Here is a 20,214-nt window from a genome sequence, read left to right on the forward strand (position 1 = left end):
AATTCATTGCTCCACATTCTACCTGGGTGTGTGGGAAGTATTAGGAAGAGTTTCCTACATGTGTGCCGCATTTTTACCAAGAAAAGTTTACGCCCCTTAAGATTTGGCTGGGTTTTTTTCTTTGATACATCTGATGCCATTTTGGAACCAGAATTGCATTACTTTTGCCTTGATACATGGACTCCTGGTTCAATTCCCGGTGTCCGCTTCTTGTGACCTTGGGCAAGTCACTTTATCTCCCTGTGCCTCAGGCACCAAACACACAGAGTGTAAGCTCCACAGGGCAGGGACCTGTGCCTGTAATAATCCTATGTGCTGCGTACCGCGCGCTGCACTGTCATTGTGACCCGCTCTGAGTCCCATTGGGAGAAAAGCGCTGCATGGAATAAAGTTATTATTAGTATTATTATTATATCTAGCAGTGTCTCTTAAATTCTGCTTTGCCATTTCCAGCGATCACACTACTGAAAGACAAAGAGCCAGGGACATTCATTATCCGAGACAGCCACTCGTTCCGAGGGGCCTATGGGCTTGCAATGAAGGTAGCCACGCCACCTCCCACCACTGCTCAGCCCAACAAGAAAGGTAATTCATTGACCCGCAAGCGGCAGACTTCTCGCATACACAGCAGAACGTTACCATTCCATTAACTTCATTTAGAAAGGTATGAAACTCCTTGGGTCAGCTGTAAAATACATGGATGTGCCATGTCAGCCAAATGCAGCCACAAAATACACTGCATCAGGATTATTGATCGGAGCTGGAACCCTTATCCAGCAATAATTGATGTAATGGATAATGATTACTTGGATGTGTTTATTACATTCTCCTCCACCTCTCTTTTTTGTTTTGAGGGGTGTATAGGTCCTAGCTGATGGGAAGACCATGGTCTTGCTTAAATGGCACACAGGAACCTCGTGTTTATGCCTGGCTAAAGGCTAAGTGTGTGTATTCATCATCTATTGATTATCTTATTACTTCAGGAGATGCCACCAATGAACTTGTGAGGCACTTTCTGATTGAGACAAGTCCCAGAGGAGTGAAGTTAAAGGGATGCCCCAATGAACCATACTTTGGTGAGTCTTCATATACAGAACAGCAGATCTCTTGGCATGCACCAGGGCTGCCAACATAAATAACTTGCCATCGTCAGTTGACTTGATGGGCGATAGTTAGCCGAGAATGGCCACCGTATCTTTTTGTTACAATTAGGACATTTAAGTCAGTGATCAGATGTTTTTGTCAGAATTGGTTAATAAAGCCAGAGATAAACGAGGCTAGGAGAATTCCGCAATATTTCTAAATATCGCCCCGCGTAAATAACGTACAGATGAAGCCAGTGTTATTGCACCCGCTGGCACGCTGCAGCGAGGCATACTCAACGCACCAGCGGGAGAAGAGGCCATTGTTTTGCATCAGCCACATGCAAGAAAGGGCCAGGCTATCTGGCACCCCAGGGGTTAAACTAGTGTTAGCTACATGTGTACTCTCTTTGATGAAACATTAGCTCGTTTGCGCATAATGAACGGTTTCTTCTGCCAAACATTGGGGACCCAGTGCTAGAGGGAAATCAGAATGATGTGGTGGTGGCGGATGAAGACGGTCTGTTATGTGCACCTCAGACTAAAGGTTTTGTTTCTCCTGCCCAGGGTGCCTCTCTGCTCTGGTGTATCAGCACTCCATCACTCCCCTTGCACTGCCTTGCAAACTGGTCATACCAAACAGAGGTAAATGTCAGATCTCGGGTCATAAAATGTCAGCACACAAGCTCGTAAAATAATACTAAGTAACCCCAGTGAATATGTTTTAATGCATTAACGTCACCTTTTAACAAGCTGTTGGGTCCAGGTACAAGAAAAATAATTTGTACCAGCCATTCGTAAGAACCAGGAAAGGCAATTCCAGTCTTCTGCTTTAAGACGAATCAGCTGAAGTAGTAAATACACGTGCCTGAATTCCGGAGATCGCAGCAAGAAGTCCTTCCTGGTACTGTTTTAGCTGAAATGTTTTCTTGTTTGTTCTTAACAGATCCCTCTGAGGAGACAAAAGAGACAGCCCTTCCAACCAATTCAACAAGTGACCTGCTAAAGCAGGGTGCAGGTATGTACCCCCGTGCTGCAGAAGGGGGCGCAGTGCTAATAAGAAAGTGCAAAGAGAAACTAGAAAATGCAGCATGCGCAGAATCTCGTCCGTTCAGCACTGCATGTCCGAGACTGGGCCTGGTTTGGTCATTGTTGTTCTTTGATTGGGTTGCTCAAGGTGTTATATAAAACAGAGGCTGTCTGAGGCAGCATTAACTTCACACTATGTAGGAAATCCATTATTTTGGCTTTAAGCTTCTTGGAGCAGGGACCTCATTACCTATTGTTTTATTACGTCCTAAATTGTATGTATTTGTTGCCTTGTTCTTGTCCTTACCCCCACATTGTACTGCACGACAGAATGTGTTGGAGCCATATAAATAAAAAATTAATAATAATCTGAGAAATATATATATGTATGTGTGTGTATGTGTGTGTATATATATATATATATACACACACACACACACACACACACACACACACACACTTATACACACATATATGTGTGTGTGTGTGTGTGTAAACCACCAAGGGGTGTTTATATTAAAAATAACTGTTTACAACGTTAATTTGTCGAAGAGGAATTATATACGGGGCAGATCCCGTGAAAAATCTGGCCATTAATGTCTTCTATTGCTGCATGTCAGCACATGGCACAAAACATATTTACAAAACGCACACGGACACACACAGTTCCTTGTTGTCAGGGGGTCACATGCCCACATTATCAGAACACCCAGATTCTCCATATGACCCCTCCCCATATTGATCGCTGGTGCAAGCACAGAGAGCATATTGTCTTTCTACGTTGCATGAAGGGGACATAATGTTTTGAAAATAAATTTGGCCGCACAACACCCAGTCTGGGAGCTTTGACACATGGTCCATAATGTGTTTATTGTTTCCATCAAATATGAATTCAGCCTCATTTCTCCATAATCTGCCTCAATATACAATGTGCCACTACAAAGAAACCCAAAGCAGTGAGGGCCACCTGGACCATAGGTCTCTCTGTCACTTTGTCTCTGTGTGATAGGGCAGGTGACTTGATGGACCACAGTTTTTTTCCACTCCACATCCTTCAAACATTCATTACATCGGCTTGTTAAGTTTGTGCCTTTACCTTTGGCGAGGCCAAAAGCAGCATGCCGGCAACGGGGACCCTCCTGCAGCGTTGTGATGTCACGGCAGAACGTGTTGTCATGACAATGCACCGCGTCGCCATGACAGGGTGACGCTGCAGAAGGAAAGGCGGCGCTCCGCGTAAGGTCAGACCCCCATGCCCGCGCATGACACGCACGTTCCCCCAGCTATCTTTTTACACGCGCGTGCACACACGCACGCCCCCTTCCTCGTCTCTACCATGGGGTGAGTCCTGCGCTGGTTCGGGGATTCGCCCAGCCCCCCTCCTTCAGCTTTCCCCTCTCCTGTTGGGTGAAATTTGGATCCCAGCGCCAACAGGAGGAGGAAGAGGCGAGAGCGCTGGGATCCCCAAAGCCTGATCGCCTTGATACAACCCTTAGTAACGGAGTACACTTTCTGAATGTTTTTAGCAAAATGCAAAGCGATACCAAAATATTTGCTCATTGTTGGCCATGTCAACAAAACATTGTACAAAGGAATCGGAGTTATTTATGTGTTAATAATAGTCCCCCTGAGAACATTACTTGTTATTTCCTGCGCTTGGGTTTGACGTCGCTTCTCGTGTCTGTCTCTCACCAGCCTGCAACGTGTTGTTTGTCAACTCAATTGACATGGAGTCGCTGACGGGCCCTCAGGCCGTGGCAAAGACCATAGGAGAGACGCTGGCTGCGGACCCCCCACCCAGCGCGACCATTGTCCACTTCAAAGTGTCCGCACAAGGAATCACCTTAACCGACAACCAGAGAAAGTAAGGATGTCTTCCTATGTTGGGCGCTTCATGCCTGAGACGTATTGTAAATTGGCAGATACAGAGGGTACTGTACAAGGGCGGCCAACTCCAGTTCACAAGGGCCACCAACAGGTCAGGTTTGCAGGATATCCCTGCTTCAGCACAGGTGGCTCAATCAGTGGCTCAGTCAAAGACTGAGCCACTGATTGAGCCACCTGTGCTGAAGCAGGGATATCCTTAAATTCTAACCCTTTGGTGGCCCATGAGGACTGCAGTTGGCCACTCCTGCTGTAGTTCATACAAAGACTTTGTTGCTACTAGAGGTGGTGGTAGAAAGTAGTGTGCTCCAATCAGCAATGGATTATGGACTCGCAGCCTCCGCCTTCAGAGGTGGAGCGGTATGTCGCGCACACAGGCATTTCTTTTAATATGCAGTGGACAAGGGATGCTGGGTAAGGCGTCACGGGAAAACCAGGAAGGCGAAACCAGGAGCGTATTAAAACCGGGAGTAAAAGGGAGCAGAGTAAAAATAATCGTTACATACAAACGAGGAGTCATGTCATGAAGAAATACGTTGCTCTACAGCCAAGCAGAGATATGGAAAAAGTCTGGTAATGCAACAGGAAGTGTGCCTAGGTAAGTCGGTGTTATAATAGGCAGCTAGATATTATGTTCGGTGCGGCACTATACAATAAGACTGAGCAGCTCACCGATCAGTAAGTGTCTACTCACTTCTAGAACAGTGATTTCCAACAGGGGCGTCGTGAACCCCTGGGGGTGTGTGATGTCCCCCCCAAGGGGTTTGCCCCCCAAAATATGTAATGGCAGATGCCAGGCAGTGTAGGGGGTTTCTGAGCCTGTGGAGGAACTACGTGATTAGCAAGACCCCCAAACTCTACCTCCGTGTGGGCGGGACAGTGGTCAATTATCTCGGGAGCTTCCAAAGTCGCACCCCACAGTACCCTGCGTCAGCTGCTGCAAGGCATTGTGGGGCATGTCTTTGGAAGCTGGTGCAGCGATTTAGTTAATAAGATGTATTAATTAGGGGCTCACGGGATAAATGTTTTCTAGCAGAGGGCTGGGAGCCGCTGTACGCCTCAAACCCCCCTCCTGCACTGTCCGGTTTCTCTCCGCCCCTCGTATAATGCCGATTCATTGCCAGCCTGTCCGCGTGACACTTACAATGACTGGTTATAGCCCAGGGATGCTGTGAAACATCACATGCAAATCACAACGTTAGCCGTGGGGGAAAACAGAGGGGCTTGGAGTCCTGCGCGAAGTGGTCAGTGTGGTAAGGAAAGCGGTGAGACTTTGCTGGAGTTCAGACTGTAATACTGTAGCTTTACTAGCAGAAAAGGAGAGAGGATTTTATATCGCATTTTACAAATAAGATCCGTGCCGGGGATTTTTATAATAATTTTCTGCATAAAATACAACTTTCAAGACCAGTTAAATGACCGATTGATGGAAAAGGCAAATCTACTTCAGCACGTCCGCGTTCTATTCAGGCCGACCGAGTAGCCTCCTAGGTTCACATCATTGGATGGGACAAACCACCTACAGCGTTATTCTATATTGTCCGAAGCGGCCGTTAGCGTTCAATGGGGATTTATACCGAAAACACACCAGAGGGTCACTTCGGATTGGATAGAAAAAGGCCCTAAATTGTCTTCACCTCTCACTCTGATTCCTCAAGCTTTCCCCAGCCTCCCAAACATCAGTAATAGGGGTAAAACTGGAGATCTTACAATGAAGGATAGTAACTTGCAGAGGAGACTGTGCAGAGTAATATTTTTAGCTTCCTCCCTGATAACACAGAGGCTTTTCCTTAACGCTGGAACCTGGTGCTGCATGTGTCATTTGTGAGCATCTGTTTCTTTAATTCATCCTTCTGCGAATAGCCCAAGACTGGAGCGCGTTCTAATTCCAAGGACGGTGTATCTTCTCCCAGAAAGTCAGGAATCCGGAGATTATGGCACTAATTGGGGAATTCTCTGCTTTCAGGTTATTCTTCAGGAGACATTATCCTTTGAACACCGTCACCTTCTGTGATCTGGATCCACAGGAGAGGAAGTACGTTTTTTTTAAGCTGAAACCGCTGTCCCAGTGCTGCCATTTTTACCAATGTTATCAGTTTTTAGGGATTTTCGTCATCACTGGATATCCGTATAACTTTACGGATATCTGCGCGAGTCCGGGACGGAGCCGCCTCTTCCTTTCCACCGCGCGGCTTTGCGCACAGCTGCAGGCAGTGTGAAGGCGCCTGCCACTCACCGCCGGGTCCTCGGTTGTTGCGCCCCACAATGCCTTGCACCTTCGCACGGCCTGCAGTTTCGCGCCATTAAGCCCAGCGGTAGAGAGAAAGAGGGGGTTGCTCCTTTCCCCGGCTTCAGGAAAATGTCGCAATTGCTGCTTTGAGAGGTAGGGTCAAGGGTCCTGGCTCTTAAATATTTGGGGGGTGGGGAGAGTCTGAGTGAGTATAAGGGGGGCCTGTGTGAGTATGAGGGGTGGTCTGTGTAAAAATGAGGGAGAGTCTGTGTTAGTATTATGGGGGGGTCTGCGTGTATATGAAGGGGATCTGTGTGAGCACAGTATATGGTGGGAGTCTGTGTGAGTATGAGGGGGCCTGTGACTATGACTCGTATAAGGAGGTGTCTGTGTGAGTGAGGGGGGCCTATGTGAGTACGAGAGGAGGGTCCTGTGTGAGTATGAGGCGGAGTATGTGTGAGTATGAGGCGGAGTATGTGTGAGTATGAGGCGGAGAATGTGTGAGTATGAGGCGGAGTATGTGTGAGTATGAGGCGGAGTATGTGTGAGTATGAGGGATAGATTGTATGTTCTACAGTGTTTTAAAGGATTTTTTTGCAGGCCAAAGCAGGAGAAAAAATATATAAATTGGGGCAGCACCACTCTATAATGCTCAAATCACCTTCTGCATTCACAATGTAAAGTGCACGTCTCCTCTACAAGAAACTGTCAAATGTTGTATATTTTTTATTGTCTTAATTGGGTGGGAAATTAACCCCTAAATGGTGTGTTTCTTTTGCTCTAGGTGGATGAAGACCGATGGAAACCAAGCAAAGTGAGTGCAATATTCTCAGTATTTTGTGTCGATATACAAACCCATGCAGATCTCTTAACACTTTCTGTATTGTAATGGTCCTACGGTGTGTACTATCTCTACAGATCCATTACTTGCTAGAGCAGGTGTGGCCAACTCCAGTCCGCAAGGGTCAAGGGGGTGGGGGGGTTACAAAGCTCCACGACAAAGATAAGGACATATCATCTGATTATTTATTTTTATATATATATATATATATATATATATATATATATATATATATATATATATATACGCACACGCACACGCTTACATATACATACATATACACAGACTTCAAATCAATCACTCTGAGATGGTGCATCTTTAATAAAAGGGTAGTGGATGAATGGAACAGCATCTCGATAGAGATGGTAAAGGAATGCAATAATACTTGGGAATGGGCAGACGCAGTGAAGTAAAAGGAAGATTCGTTATTTAGAAAATAACATAAGACGAGATGTGACGGCTATCGGAGCTTGATCCTCCATCACCTGGCTATGACCTCATCAGAGCTTTGTGAATCTCACCTTATGTTTCATTGCAATTTATCAGTGTAAAAAAAAAAGTCTGGGCGTACTTGCAAAGTGGGGGTGGGGGGGGGGCCTCTGCAAATCAAGTGAGAAAAATGTCCCCAACGCCATTATTGTACGTGCAACTGTGTGAGGGTTAACTGCACAGCCTGTGAGCTGAACACCTGATGCTCCCTAATTTTAGCTGTTGTGTTGACTTGGAGTTCAGGGTGTTTATGAGAATCTACAGCTGTCTTGTTGCACTAATAATAAATAACATGACACAGAGTAGGCAAACCACAGGACATCCCACTCATTAATGCACTCAACCACAGGACATCCCACTCATTAATGCACTCAACCACAGGACATCCCACTCATTAATGCACTCAACCACATGGCATCCCAGTCAGTAATACACTCAACCACATGGCATCCCACTCATTAATACACTCAACCACAGGACATCCCACTCATTAATACACTCAACCACATGGCATCCCACTCATTAAAACACTCTACCATATGGCATCCCACTCATTAATACACTCTACCATATGGCATCCCACTCATTAATACACTAAACCACAGGACATCCCACTCATTAATACACTCAACCACAGGACATCCCACTCATTAATACACTCAACCACATGGCATCCACTCATTAATACACTCAACCACATGGCATCCACTCATTAATACACTAAACCATATGGCATCCCACTCATTAATACACCCAACCACATGGCATCCACTCATTAATACACTCAACCATATGGCACCCCACTCATTAATAACTCAACCACATGGCATCCCACTCATTAATACACTCAACCACATGGCATCCCACTCATTAATACACCCAACCACAGGACATGCCACTCATTAATACACTCAACCACAGGACATCCCACTCATTAATACACTCATGGCTCAGTGGAATTTTGCTTTTACATTTTGCTTTTACAGTAATTATTAACTGTTAGTTACTGTTTCATGTTGAAAATAAGTTATTGAATGACTAATATATGATTTTAAATACCAGCTGAAAGTCTTGTCTGAGACGAAGAGCAGATATCTGCACAAAGGCAAAACAAACAAGTGAAAACTGATGTCTGTCAAGGGACAGGGATCGAAAAGCCCATATCTCCTAAGCAGTGCTGTTTCACAAAACGCCTTCCAACCCATTCCGCGGATGGAACGTGTCTTCTGGAATAACACTGCTTGGTCAATATGAGCCAAAGTGGTTTAACTTTAAGAAAACACTATACAGTGTATGTTCCCCCACTTTGAAGACTGAGCCACTGCCTCCAGGCGCCTGCTTCCTCCTGCTGACTAATGCCCATTCCTTCTCCTCCAGGCTCTTTGGCTTTGTGGCCAGAAAACAAGGGAGCACGACTGACAACGTTTGCCATCTGTTTGCCGAGTTGGATCCCAACCAGCCGGCCACTGCTATCGTCAACTTTGTGTCGCGGGTGATTGGTTTGCAGAAGAGATGAGCGTCTCCTGCTGCCTGTGTCCTGTACATGAACCAGCGGTGCGATGGAAACAAGGACTTGGGGACTCTTGAAGATGGCAAGAGAGAGGACGTGCATTATAGGAGAGGGGAGTGAATTGGGGGGGGTCGGGTGAGAGTGTGCGGGGGGGAAACAAACCACCAAAACAAACAACAAAAATCGAAGAAATGGCGCAAAAGAGGAAATAATGTTAACCCATTTCCTGCTGAAGGGATGGAAGTAAACAAAGTTGCCAATTTGCATACTGATATCTCCTTGGCTTCTGGATCAATTTTCAACTGCATCAATATTTAAGGTGTTCATTTTGATTGAATATTAAATTGCTGCCATTACTAAAGGATATATACAACTATATATATATACATATATATATAAACATATCTAGCATACACAACATTTATAACTACTTGTTTAGGAGAGTATATCATAAGGCAAGATTTTTATACGTTCGTTGGATGTACAGAGCTGGCTGAGGATTTACTGTCTTTTTAAAAGATATATATTTTTTGTTCACTTTCCCTTTATGCTTGGGTACTGGTAAAGCAATCAGTTGGATGAAAAATGACATCAATATTTTAGCCGTTCTTAAACATGGGGCATGCTGTATTTGATGCAAAGTCTTGTTAACCTGCATCAGACATCTAGTTCTGATCATCTTCAGCTGGTCACTTGTTGGGTTTAACTTGGTTCCACCATGTAAAGGTGGCTTTCATTTATGCATCAGTGGTGACACCTAGTGGTCAGAGAGAAGAATGCAAGCATAACATTACAGCCATAAACCCCTATTCAATTTTCTGTGCATCATCTTTGCGGTCCTGGAGAGAATTTCAGTTCCATGGGACTAAAATAATCTCCTGTATAGAGAAGTAGCTTCACAGCATATGGAATAGGGACCATAAAGTGCTGTGAACTGTTTGGTTGTCTCTGTTATGTTTCCTTTAAAGAGACAGTGAAGCATGGTTGATCTTGTGCATCCTTCACCCACCAGCTGTCAGAGGGGAATGTACAGCAGTGTTTTGCAAAGTGCCTTTGTTAGCCAAGGAATTCATACAATAAAACGAGAAGGAGCAGAGGCAATTTAGTTATCGTGGGTGAACATTAGTCCATCTGAAAAGTGCCTCGGTGGAACAACCAGATATTTGAACAGCTCCTCTCCCGGGGGGGGGGGGGAGGCCTGGGGGGGGGGAGGCCTGCACTGCTGCAGTGGCAGAAAGCTGGCTAAATTGTATTCAGCTGGACACAACTGCAGATCAGTTATTGCTTGAAATTAAGCACTCCCAGTCTGTGTGATCATCGCAGTGAGGCAGAGCTTTGTGTTCTGTCACCCCAGTTACTACAGTGCAATGCAATCTGGTTGATATTTTGTTTGTTTTTTTACATCACAAATGGGTCCCCGTTGGTAGTCTGTGCAGACGAGCATTTCTTGCAGGGAGTCCCATTGAGACTGTAAGGCTGAGGAAGGTACATGGGGTGCGGGTGGTGGGGGAGAATCATGATACTAAGGGGAATGGCAAAGACATGAGGTTACCAGAATAATTCACTGTCTGGTTTGCATTAAGCTGGAAGGTGAAACTATATCCTGCCATGCTATAGTGCTTCTCTCCTTCAGTATTAACAGAACTGTATAACCATAGAGGCCTCGACACATATACAACCCAGACTACTATGAATATAATCCTTGTGGATAAATAATGTTTTAAAAAGCGTCTACGGCCCCTTTTGTAAAATGTGCTTCTGGTTCTCTAGCAAGGCACTGCTAGTAGCTGCTTTAGCAATGTTCTTGGCAAAGTACTGTACTATAGTACTTAAATGTGTAGGCTGAATCACTTGCCGAACAAAACAAATTAATAGAAAGCAACATTTCTAGGGTTAAAGTATTGATGTGTTTTACGGCTTCTGGCTGTTTAACCTTTGCACTGCCAGGGGGGGTGCTACCAAGCATTGTTAAAACAATGCTTCGTGTTTGTGCTCCAGAAATGCATTAGTTCACCTGTGATTACGTGAGGATAAGAGTGCAGACCAGCTACTATCATGGATAGCTGATTGCAAGCAGTGACCCGCAATGAGAGAGAGACAGGAGAGAAAAGCACATGATGCTTAAAGGCTTCTGAATGTAATTTCATGGTCCAGGCCTTGACTTTCAGAGAGGATGGACGTATCCAACCTCATTTGTATTCCTGCAGCAAGCACATATTCTTACTGCGTTTTAGATGAAGAGAAATCTGTATCAGCAGCCACGCACACTTACTTGCCCTCAGCCACCATGCACACTTACTTGCCCTCAGCCACCACGCACACTTACTTGCCCTCAGCCACCATGCACACTTACTTGCCCTCAGCCACCATGCACACTTACTTGCCCTCAGCCACCATTCCCTTTCCAAGTATTGCCTTCAGAAACCTATGGCTTCTCCCTACAGACATGCCACCTTCCTTCCGATGTCACCAGGCACATACAGTATAACCTTGTTTCATATGACATCCACGCACACGCCCTTCCATTGTAACGAGCCACATGCATCCTCAGTGCACATATACACATATGTCATGCTACACGTACAGTTCATGCCTTTTGTCGGGGCATGTTGGACGTTTTTGTGTATGCCACCAGAACACATATCACTTTGTATGGAAATTATGCATACAGAAGTAGAAGACTTTGAGGATGGCACAAGGCCCTGTCCATCCTTCAGTTCAGCATTACCTTTCCAGGTAATGTCATACAGCCCCTCATCCTAATCCTCTGTACAACACACGAGCCATTTCAGTATTACTCTCCCAGCACTTACACTGTTAATCTTATCCAGCCAGGGACATGACACTGCTGTTTATGATCTAACCAGCAACAGAGCACAAAACTAAACCACCCATCAGCTTTGCTAAATACCATGTAGTAGCAAGAAAATAAGACCTGAGAGATAGAAGCATTATATAAACCAGCTCTTTTTCACGGCACCTCGCTGCTTTGTCCTGACAGTCAGTAGTTAGCACATGCTCTGTATGTAAAGCTCTGATTCGTGCATACAGATGTAGGCAGGGTTCATGTTCTCGGGTGATATAGCACAATAGTCCCACACCCTTCCTGCACGCGGCTCATACTGTACAAAGCAGTGGCCACTTTTCCCGCTGATGCGTTGTCTGTTCCACTGCAGCGTGGCAACAGGTTCCACTAAAGTAGCTTTGGTTGTATTCTAAGGCAGGGGCTCTCAACTCCAGTACTCAAGACCCCCCCCCCCCCCAACAGGTCAGGTTTTTAGGATATCCCTGCTTCAGCACAGGCGGCTCAGTCATCGCAGTGATACCCTGACCTGTTGGGGGGTCCAAAGGACTGGAGTCGAGAACCCCTGCTCGAAGGCATATTTCCCCACATTAACAGTAGCAGATAAACAGGACTTATTTACTAAATAATGGTAACGGTACATTAGCTTTACTCCAGAGGGAAGACAGAATGCAGATCTTTGTGCATGTCGCCCATACAGAGTGAAAGAGGCCTTTTTATCAGATGTGGCATAGGGGAGAGTCACTGTGCATTGAAGTGAGGTATCGCCCTCGATTCAATTCAGTAGCAGTTAATGCCGGATCAGGGTGTAATCCCCGCAGCACTGCTTAGTGAATCGGGGCACAGTGGCTTTCCTTACTGCGCACCTGTCCGTTCCTGGGTGGACCCATTGATAAAAAAAGACTGTAAATTTGATTTTACTTCTCCCCTTCGAATACAGAACGACTGAGTATGTGAGAGAGTAAGAGGAGGGCATGTTTTGTGTAGGTGTGAGAGTGCGTGTGTGTGTGTATATAGAAGAGGCTGTTTTACTGGGGTATTGTTAAGCTGGCACTCTTGTGGTTGTTAACTCTTTGCCATCCTGGGGCTCTACGAGAGACCATCCCTGAGTGTTATTTATTGGGATGGCAGCCAATCCCTCTGAGTGCCTTACTGGTATTATAACCAGGTAACTATACTCCCGGATGGTCATGCTCCTGTCGGAGAGCGAGGGGTAAAACCAAAACCAGAGTGCCACTGACCAATAGAGAGACCCTAAAGGTAGCCCCCATGGCTGCTGGAGTACGGCTTCACAGGCCTCTCCAGCCGTGGATGGGCGCTGCTGCGTGTGAAGGAATCCATGCAATGTTTTCAGGGAGGGCTGGATTTGTGTGTGAACAGAAAGGAGACGCACTGCGTTTTCTCGGCAAGCGTTGCGTTTGGTTGTGGAATCCCTGCGGATGATAACGAAGGCTTTTATAATTGTATTACAGTATACCCAGCGCTTGTATCCCGAGATACAGGCAGGGAGGCCCAGCCTCAGGACAGCAGTGCTGCTCTGCTGACACTGATACCGCGTGCGTCTCTGGCAGAGCAGCGTCCGTGGCACCACGTGGGAGCCAGCACTAAGCAGCTTACAATGCGTTTTGACCCCATTATGCACCCAAGAGCCATATTTGCGCCAGCTGGACAGTGGGCTTTGACAATACACTGGCGACACACTTTATTCGAGCTCGGCTAGTCCCACGAATTCGGGTATACCCGGGTGTATTGAGGTTTGTGACTGTTTTCTGCCCGAGTGCATTGGGTTATTTTCCAGGCAGGGATTGAAGCATTTTATTCCCGCTGGCTGCAATACTGCACAGTATATATATATATACTGCATTACAATTCATGAATTTATGCCATCTGGTAGACACGCGAAGCATTGCAGCCTATTAAATCCTAATCATTATCATTTAACAGATCAGCCGCCCGTCAGCCAGGCATGAACCCAGGCTGGGAAGGCAAATGCAACGGGGCTTGTCAGAGGTGAGGAGCGGCGCATTCCAGGTATCTGCCAGGTACATACTGGGTATTTGCTCGAATAAAGTGTGTCGGTGCAGTAACTCCCTTTGTTTACTCATCGTACTGTGGGATACCATATGTACCCCCGGTTAAAAGGACCGCGTCCCCTCGTGCAGGACCGCGGCCCGGGCAGCAATGCATTGCAATGCTGGTTTGGCGGCAAGTTTCCCTTTAAATATGGAGCCATGAGACAATTCACTGTTTAGTCCAGGGGTGGGCAACTCCAGTCCTCAAGGGCCACCAACAGGACAGGTTTTAAGGATATCCCTGCTTTAGCACAGGTGGCCCAAGCGGTATTGAGCCACCTGTGCTGAAGCAGAGGGTATTTTGCACAGTATGTTCAACTTATGCTAAGTACCAGTAGAAGACAATCAGAAGCGGAAAGGAAATCTGCAGCCTGCTGTCCCTGGGCCAACAAACAGTATGATTTTATTCTATAAACAAAATGCTAAGGTTTGAACCCAGGAAATCTAGTTAGCACCCAGTACCATCGTACCTCTACCATTGCACAGATACAGAGAGCCGGGTGCCAGGACATATTAGCAGATGTAGAGCATGTCTGTACTTTCATTCCACCCCAACTGTATCATGGAAACTTCTAGCAGTCTTACTCACAGGCCCATAATCAGCAGGAGCAAGATAACAAACGGTTAACAATTCATTCACTTCCATCCACGAGGATCGAAGCTAATACATTGTTCACTGCGCGTGACTCTGCTTTTCACTAGTATGGGGGCGGGGGAGAGATGGATGAGCCAAGAACCACTTGCATATAGGATCACTGGTATAATTATTGTATGTTTCAGCTATAGCACTTCTAATAAACATGCCTGTGTGCACACTGGCAGGCACATGGGAAGGGACAGAGATTCCCTTGGGAGGGGTCACATTGTAGCACACCGCTGACCTTGTCTCCACTAGGGAGATGCTATAACCACTCGCTGTATAACCCTCTTCCACAGCTAGAAGGGCCTGCAATTCTGCAATGTGTTACAGGACCCTCTGTCAGTGAAGGGGTTAAAGAGTGGCCAACTCTAGTCCTCAAGTGCCACACCGGGTCAGGTTTTCAGGATATTCCAGCTTCAGCACAGGTGGCTCAATTAGTGGCTCAGTGAGAATGAATGAGAAACTGAGCCACCTGTGCTGAAGCAGGGATATCCTTAATACCTGGCGTGTCGGTGGCCATTGAGGACTAGAGTTGGCTACCCCTGGGTTAAAGCTTGGTGTCCCAAGCATTGAAGAGGTTATGTTGCCTTGCAAGGTCTGTTGCTTTGAATTACACTGGAGACACACACACACACACACACACAACCTGTAATGCATAAATCATTAACCAAAGATACTTTGTTTCAGAAACGCACTTTTCTTTGTTAGCTGTATATGAGGCACTTTGCTGCAGGCGTGATCTCTTATTCTCCGAATCCGTCATTCATTTTTACACTGTATCAATCTGACACATCCCCTCACTCCCCTGGGCTTCGTGTCCCAGATAAGTTCAGGATTCCCATTTTGTTTCGAAGTTAATGGCTTGTTTAAGGATTTCTGCAGAGCAACTCTGGGTTGAAAACTAGGCCAGAAAGAACCCACCTCTGGCTTTATTTTCCGACCCAGAGCTATTTTGTGACCTGACACAGTGGGAGACACACATACTGTATTGGAAATCTGTCTGGCAAACAATGTCCCAAAACATAAGGCAAATAGAGAAACTCAAATGTATGTTGCATTACAGTTCCAAATATTGGATTGCAATCTCTAGTTTAGAGTCCAATGGTCTACATGCCTAATCGGTTCTCCAAAAACCAACCCCCACAACATTGGAGACTTGAGATGGTTGGCCCTGGGACACAGAATCCACCCTTATCGCTTGATAAGCGGGGTTTATGCAAGGATAAAGAATGCCCCTCATCTTGGGCTGGATGGGTTTACCAGCGTTCAAGGAACCGAGTTGAATGCCATTGATGTGTTTAAGCATGTACAACCTTTGCCGTGTCTCCCTATGTCTCGGGTATCAAACGTTAGATTGTAAGCTCAGCGGTGTTATTGTTCCCTATTGTACAGTGCTGTCTGCATTGGACTTGGCAATCAGAAATAACATTAACATGAAAAATGTGATTAGAACCAGGCACACCCCAATGTTTAGGAGAAAAGAAAGCATGGCCAATGCGAGGCAACGATCAAGCACGCAATCAGAACCAGCACTAAAGGTGTTTTTGGCTTAAAATAAATAATTGATTCATATTAAACCAGTCCCTGTAAATCAGGGGTGTGCAACGCCAGTCCTCAAGGGCCACCAGCTGGTCAGGGTTTCAGGATATCCCTACTTCAGCACAGGTGGCTCAATCAGTGTCTCAGTCTTTGACTGAGCCACCAGTGCTGAAGCAGGGATATCCTGAATCCTGTTGGTGGCCCTTGAGGACTAGAGCTGCCCATCCCTGCTATAAATGCACGGCATAGGACTGCTTCCATTGCTAGAAGTAGTCGTGTTGTGTCCGTGCTGCCAGTTAAGGCGTGGAACAGAAAGAAGGCGGTATCCACGTATCCCCAGCTGTCTAAACCTTACAGAACAATTTGCTTCTTGCCATTGGTCAAGTGTTACCCGTTTCTTCTCGGAAGAGCACGTAGTCATCAAAACACGCTGCAATGTGGTCTTCCGTGCGGACAGCTCTACATCTCACGCTCGCTTCATTCTTTCCCAAGTCTTCCTCTTCCTTCTCATTCATGTGTCTTCATTAAACGTCACAGCTCCACCACTTTTGTGTTAGGACCTTTCATGCCATCCCAGCCAGCAGTGTATTGCCCCTGTGTGCATTGCGGGCCACTCCTGCAGTGTATTGCCCCTGTGTGCATTGCGGGCCACTCCTGCAGTGTATTGCCCCTGTGTGCATTGCGGGTCACTCCTGCAGTGTATTGCACCTGTGTGCATTGCGGGCCACTCCTGCAGTGTATTGCCCCTGTGTGCATTGCGGGCCACTCCTGCAGTGTATTGCCCCTGTGTGCATTGCGGGTCACTCCTGCAGTGTATTGCACCTGTGTGCATTGCGGGCCACTCCTGCAGTGTATTGCACCTGTGTGCATTGCGGGCCACTCCTGCAGTGTATTGCACCTGTGTGCATTGCGGGCCACTCCTGCAGTGTATTGCACCTGTGTGTATTGCGGGCCACTCCTGCAGTGTATTGCACCTGTGTGCATTGCGGGTCACTCCTGCAGTGTATTGCACCTGTGTGCATTGCGGGCCACTCCTGCAGTGTATTGCACCTGTGTGTATTGCGGGCCACTCCTGCAGTGTATTGCACCTGTGTGCATTGCGGGTCACTCCTGCAGTGTATTGCACCTGTGTGCATTGCGGGCCACTCCAGCAGCGATGGGATTCACGGAAGTTTCTTAACACGCTTCCTTTTTTTTAATATGTTTGCGTCAGGACCTGTCAACCGCAATCCGTAACCAAAAAAAGAAAAAGAAAAAAAACTAAAAAAATATATATATATAAATAAACAAATGGGAAAAAAAAAATGAATACCCCCCCTCTCTGTATTTATATAGATGGAAATATACTTTATATTTTGTATCCATGTGCTCTTAATGTTATCACTTGTAAAAAAATATACGGCGCGTTATTTTGCTTACCCCGATAGTGGATAGATTTCAGCTTCCCACTTTTGTTTGTACAGATGTCTGTAATTCTTTGCAATTTATTGTATGGCTTTCTCAGTGATAACATCAATATATAAAATATACTTTTGCTTGGAATGTCATTGTGTTTCTGTTTGGAGTAAATGCTGGTGGGAAAACACAATGGATGCCACGTGGGCAAGTGCCCCATGAACGAGAGTTGTGCCATAAGGAGGAGATGAACGCGCAGAACACAGAGGCTATTGTATAAAGCCATACGTGAGAGTCGCACTAATAGCAAGTTAGTGCGTCTCTGTGCCCTAATGTATAAAACCTGTGTGTGTGTGTGTGTGTGTGTGTGTGTGTGTGTGTGTGTGTGTGTGTGTGTGTGTGTGTGTGTGTGTGTGTGTGTGTGTGTGTGTGTGTGTGTGTGTGTCAACCTTTTCACAAAGAAAGAAATGACACTGGTGGGTGGAGTTAAAGGCAGCTATTGGATGTTATCTGGCGCACATATAGAACCATGAAATATTAAACTTCAAGTATGTGCCAGTTTTGGGCGCCATAAATGCGTCAACATTGTCCGTCAAGTTTTTCTCAACGTCAAACAAAATGAAAATGAAACCATTCTTAATGAAGCAATCCAAGCCATTTTGTATTTTCATATTTTTTTTTTTAAACGTAGGATTGAAGCAGGGGGTCTCCGGAGCTGAACCCCTATTCATTTCAAATCCGGGGACACCCTGTTTCTGGAGATACTCACCTCCGAAGGGGGTGCCGGTATCTCCTGCAAATTTAAAGCGCCTGCGTCACATGGGCCAATAGGAAGCTGCACCAGATGATGTCATGGCTTCCAGCAGGGGGCGAGAGCTTTGACAGCGAGAACCAATATGTGTGGCGCTAAAGACCAGATACAGATGTAGCATGATATGCCTTGATAAAACAATGTTCCCATGTAACAGATCTTGTGATATGAGCAATGAATAAATGGATAGGTATCTCAAAAGCGCTTAGGCGCGAAACGCGTTGGTGGGGCGACACCTTCGCTTCCTTGTCTTCATGACCAATAAATTACAATCATTTTTTTATGGAATATGCATTCTCTATTTTTCCCTCGTACCTGTTCCCGTGAGTAGTGCTCGGTTTAATATAATAATAATATATATATATATATATATATATTAATATAATATAAACGCCACCGTTGCATCAACCCTGCTAATGAGCCAGAGTGGCTACCAGCACCCCCCACGGACGTACATATATATGGAAGCAGGGGGTCTCCCGAGCTGCAAATAATGGGGTTCAGATATGGAAACGCCCTGATTCAATCCTACGTGAGAAAACTAAAATAATGGGGGGAAATTGGCAGCTGGGATTGCCGCTTTGTATGTATGAGCACGACCACCCGCAGAATCAGAAAACGAGCATCACATATAAAGGGCACGATTAATGGTGCCAACGCGGACCACTGAGGGTTTAAGGTGAGAAATTGTTTTTTTGTAAGCAATGCACTCTTTCAATTCATTCCCAAACATAATTCTTTACACAAAGCATCCTGTGTTTTTCTTTTGGTTGCTTCATACTGTATGTAAGTAAGTTACATGTTTGTGAAGTTTTGCACTGAAATTGGGGGCAATTAAAGGACAAAAATGGCACCAGATAGGCAGAAAATATGATATATCGCGTTATAATACATATGTGTTCTGATACATTCATGCAAAATTAATGTGCTTTTTGTCCCACAAAATTACCTTTCTACATAGAGCTTTTCATTTGCAAATATAAATGTAATTTAGCATATAACGCAACTTTGCACAGGGTTAGAGCAGCTGTTACATGGTCGAGTGCTTTAAAGAGGCAATCCAAGTGGTAGTTAAAAAAATAATATATATATATATATATATATATATATATATATATATATATATATATATATATATATTTGCAGCCTTTGATTACCTTAATTGAAAACTAATTACCAAAGCTACCGATCGATTCGTTCCTGTTTCCCAGGGTTCAGTAAATGGCTGAGTTTCAGTTTCAATCAATCCTTCAGTCCGTCTACTATGGCAACATTATCTATTGTTACAGTTTGCAGCTCAAAATGCTGGGAATATTGGCAACAAATGATCACAGCCAGGAAAGTGTGTATGTACACAGCGCTTCACAGCAGTAATATATGTGACAATCATATAAATAACACAAAGGGGAGAAGTGCTTCAGACCTAAAAGGAACATTTAGGAAAAAGAGCCCCTGCTCCGAAGAGCTTACAATCTAATTGGTAGGTAGGAAGAACGTACAGAGACAGTAGGAGGGCGTTCTGGTAAGTGCGTCTGTAAGGGGCCAAGCTTTATGTATCAGGTGTTAATTATCAGCCATGGAGCTAATCCTATGCTTCTTAAGCAGGTTTGTTTTGAGGTGGGTCTTAAAGGTGCATAGAGAGGGTGCTAGTTGGATATTGAGGGGAAGGGCATTCCAGAGGTGTGGGGCATTCAATGAGAAGGGTATGAGGCAGGAGAGGGCTTTAGATACAAAAGGGGGTAGAGAGAAGACATTTTTGAGCAGAACACAAGAGTCAGGATGGTGCATAACGAGAAATTAGGGCTGAGATGTAAGGAGGGGCAGAAGAGTGTAAAGCTGTATAAGTGAGGAGGAGAATTGAGTGCGAGATGCGGGATTTGATAGGAAGC

At 45.5% G+C, this 20,214-nt stretch overlaps 1 protein-coding gene across 15 annotated transcripts in view; it reads left to right on the forward strand.

Moving 5' to 3' along the window:
• The window catches only part of TNS1 (tensin 1), a 421,249-nt gene extending 403,588 nt beyond the window's left edge, over window positions 1-17,661 (forward strand). For all 15 annotated transcript variants that reach the window (XM_075609700.1, XM_075609701.1, XM_075609705.1 and 12 more), the window contains 8 exons: window positions 454-585; window positions 984-1,076; window positions 1,650-1,727; window positions 2,029-2,100; window positions 3,807-3,975; window positions 5,962-6,030; window positions 7,010-7,039; window positions 8,933-17,661. In XM_075609700.1, coding sequence (XP_075465815.1) covers window positions 454-585; window positions 984-1,076; window positions 1,650-1,727; window positions 2,029-2,100; window positions 3,807-3,975; window positions 5,962-6,030; window positions 7,010-7,039; window positions 8,933-9,071 — 782 coding nt within the window. In that variant the 3' untranslated portion in view covers window positions 9,072-17,661. The remainder of the gene's footprint in view (window positions 1-453; window positions 586-983; window positions 1,077-1,649; window positions 1,728-2,028; window positions 2,101-3,806; window positions 3,976-5,961; window positions 6,031-7,009; window positions 7,040-8,932) is intronic.
• The last annotated feature ends 2,553 nt before the right edge of the window (window positions 17,662-20,214 follow it).

The sequence above is a fragment of the Ascaphus truei genome, chromosome 7 (assembly GCF_040206685.1).
Source record: "Ascaphus truei isolate aAscTru1 chromosome 7, aAscTru1.hap1, whole genome shotgun sequence".
Classification (NCBI taxonomy): Eukaryota; Metazoa; Chordata; class Amphibia; order Anura; family Ascaphidae; genus Ascaphus; species Ascaphus truei.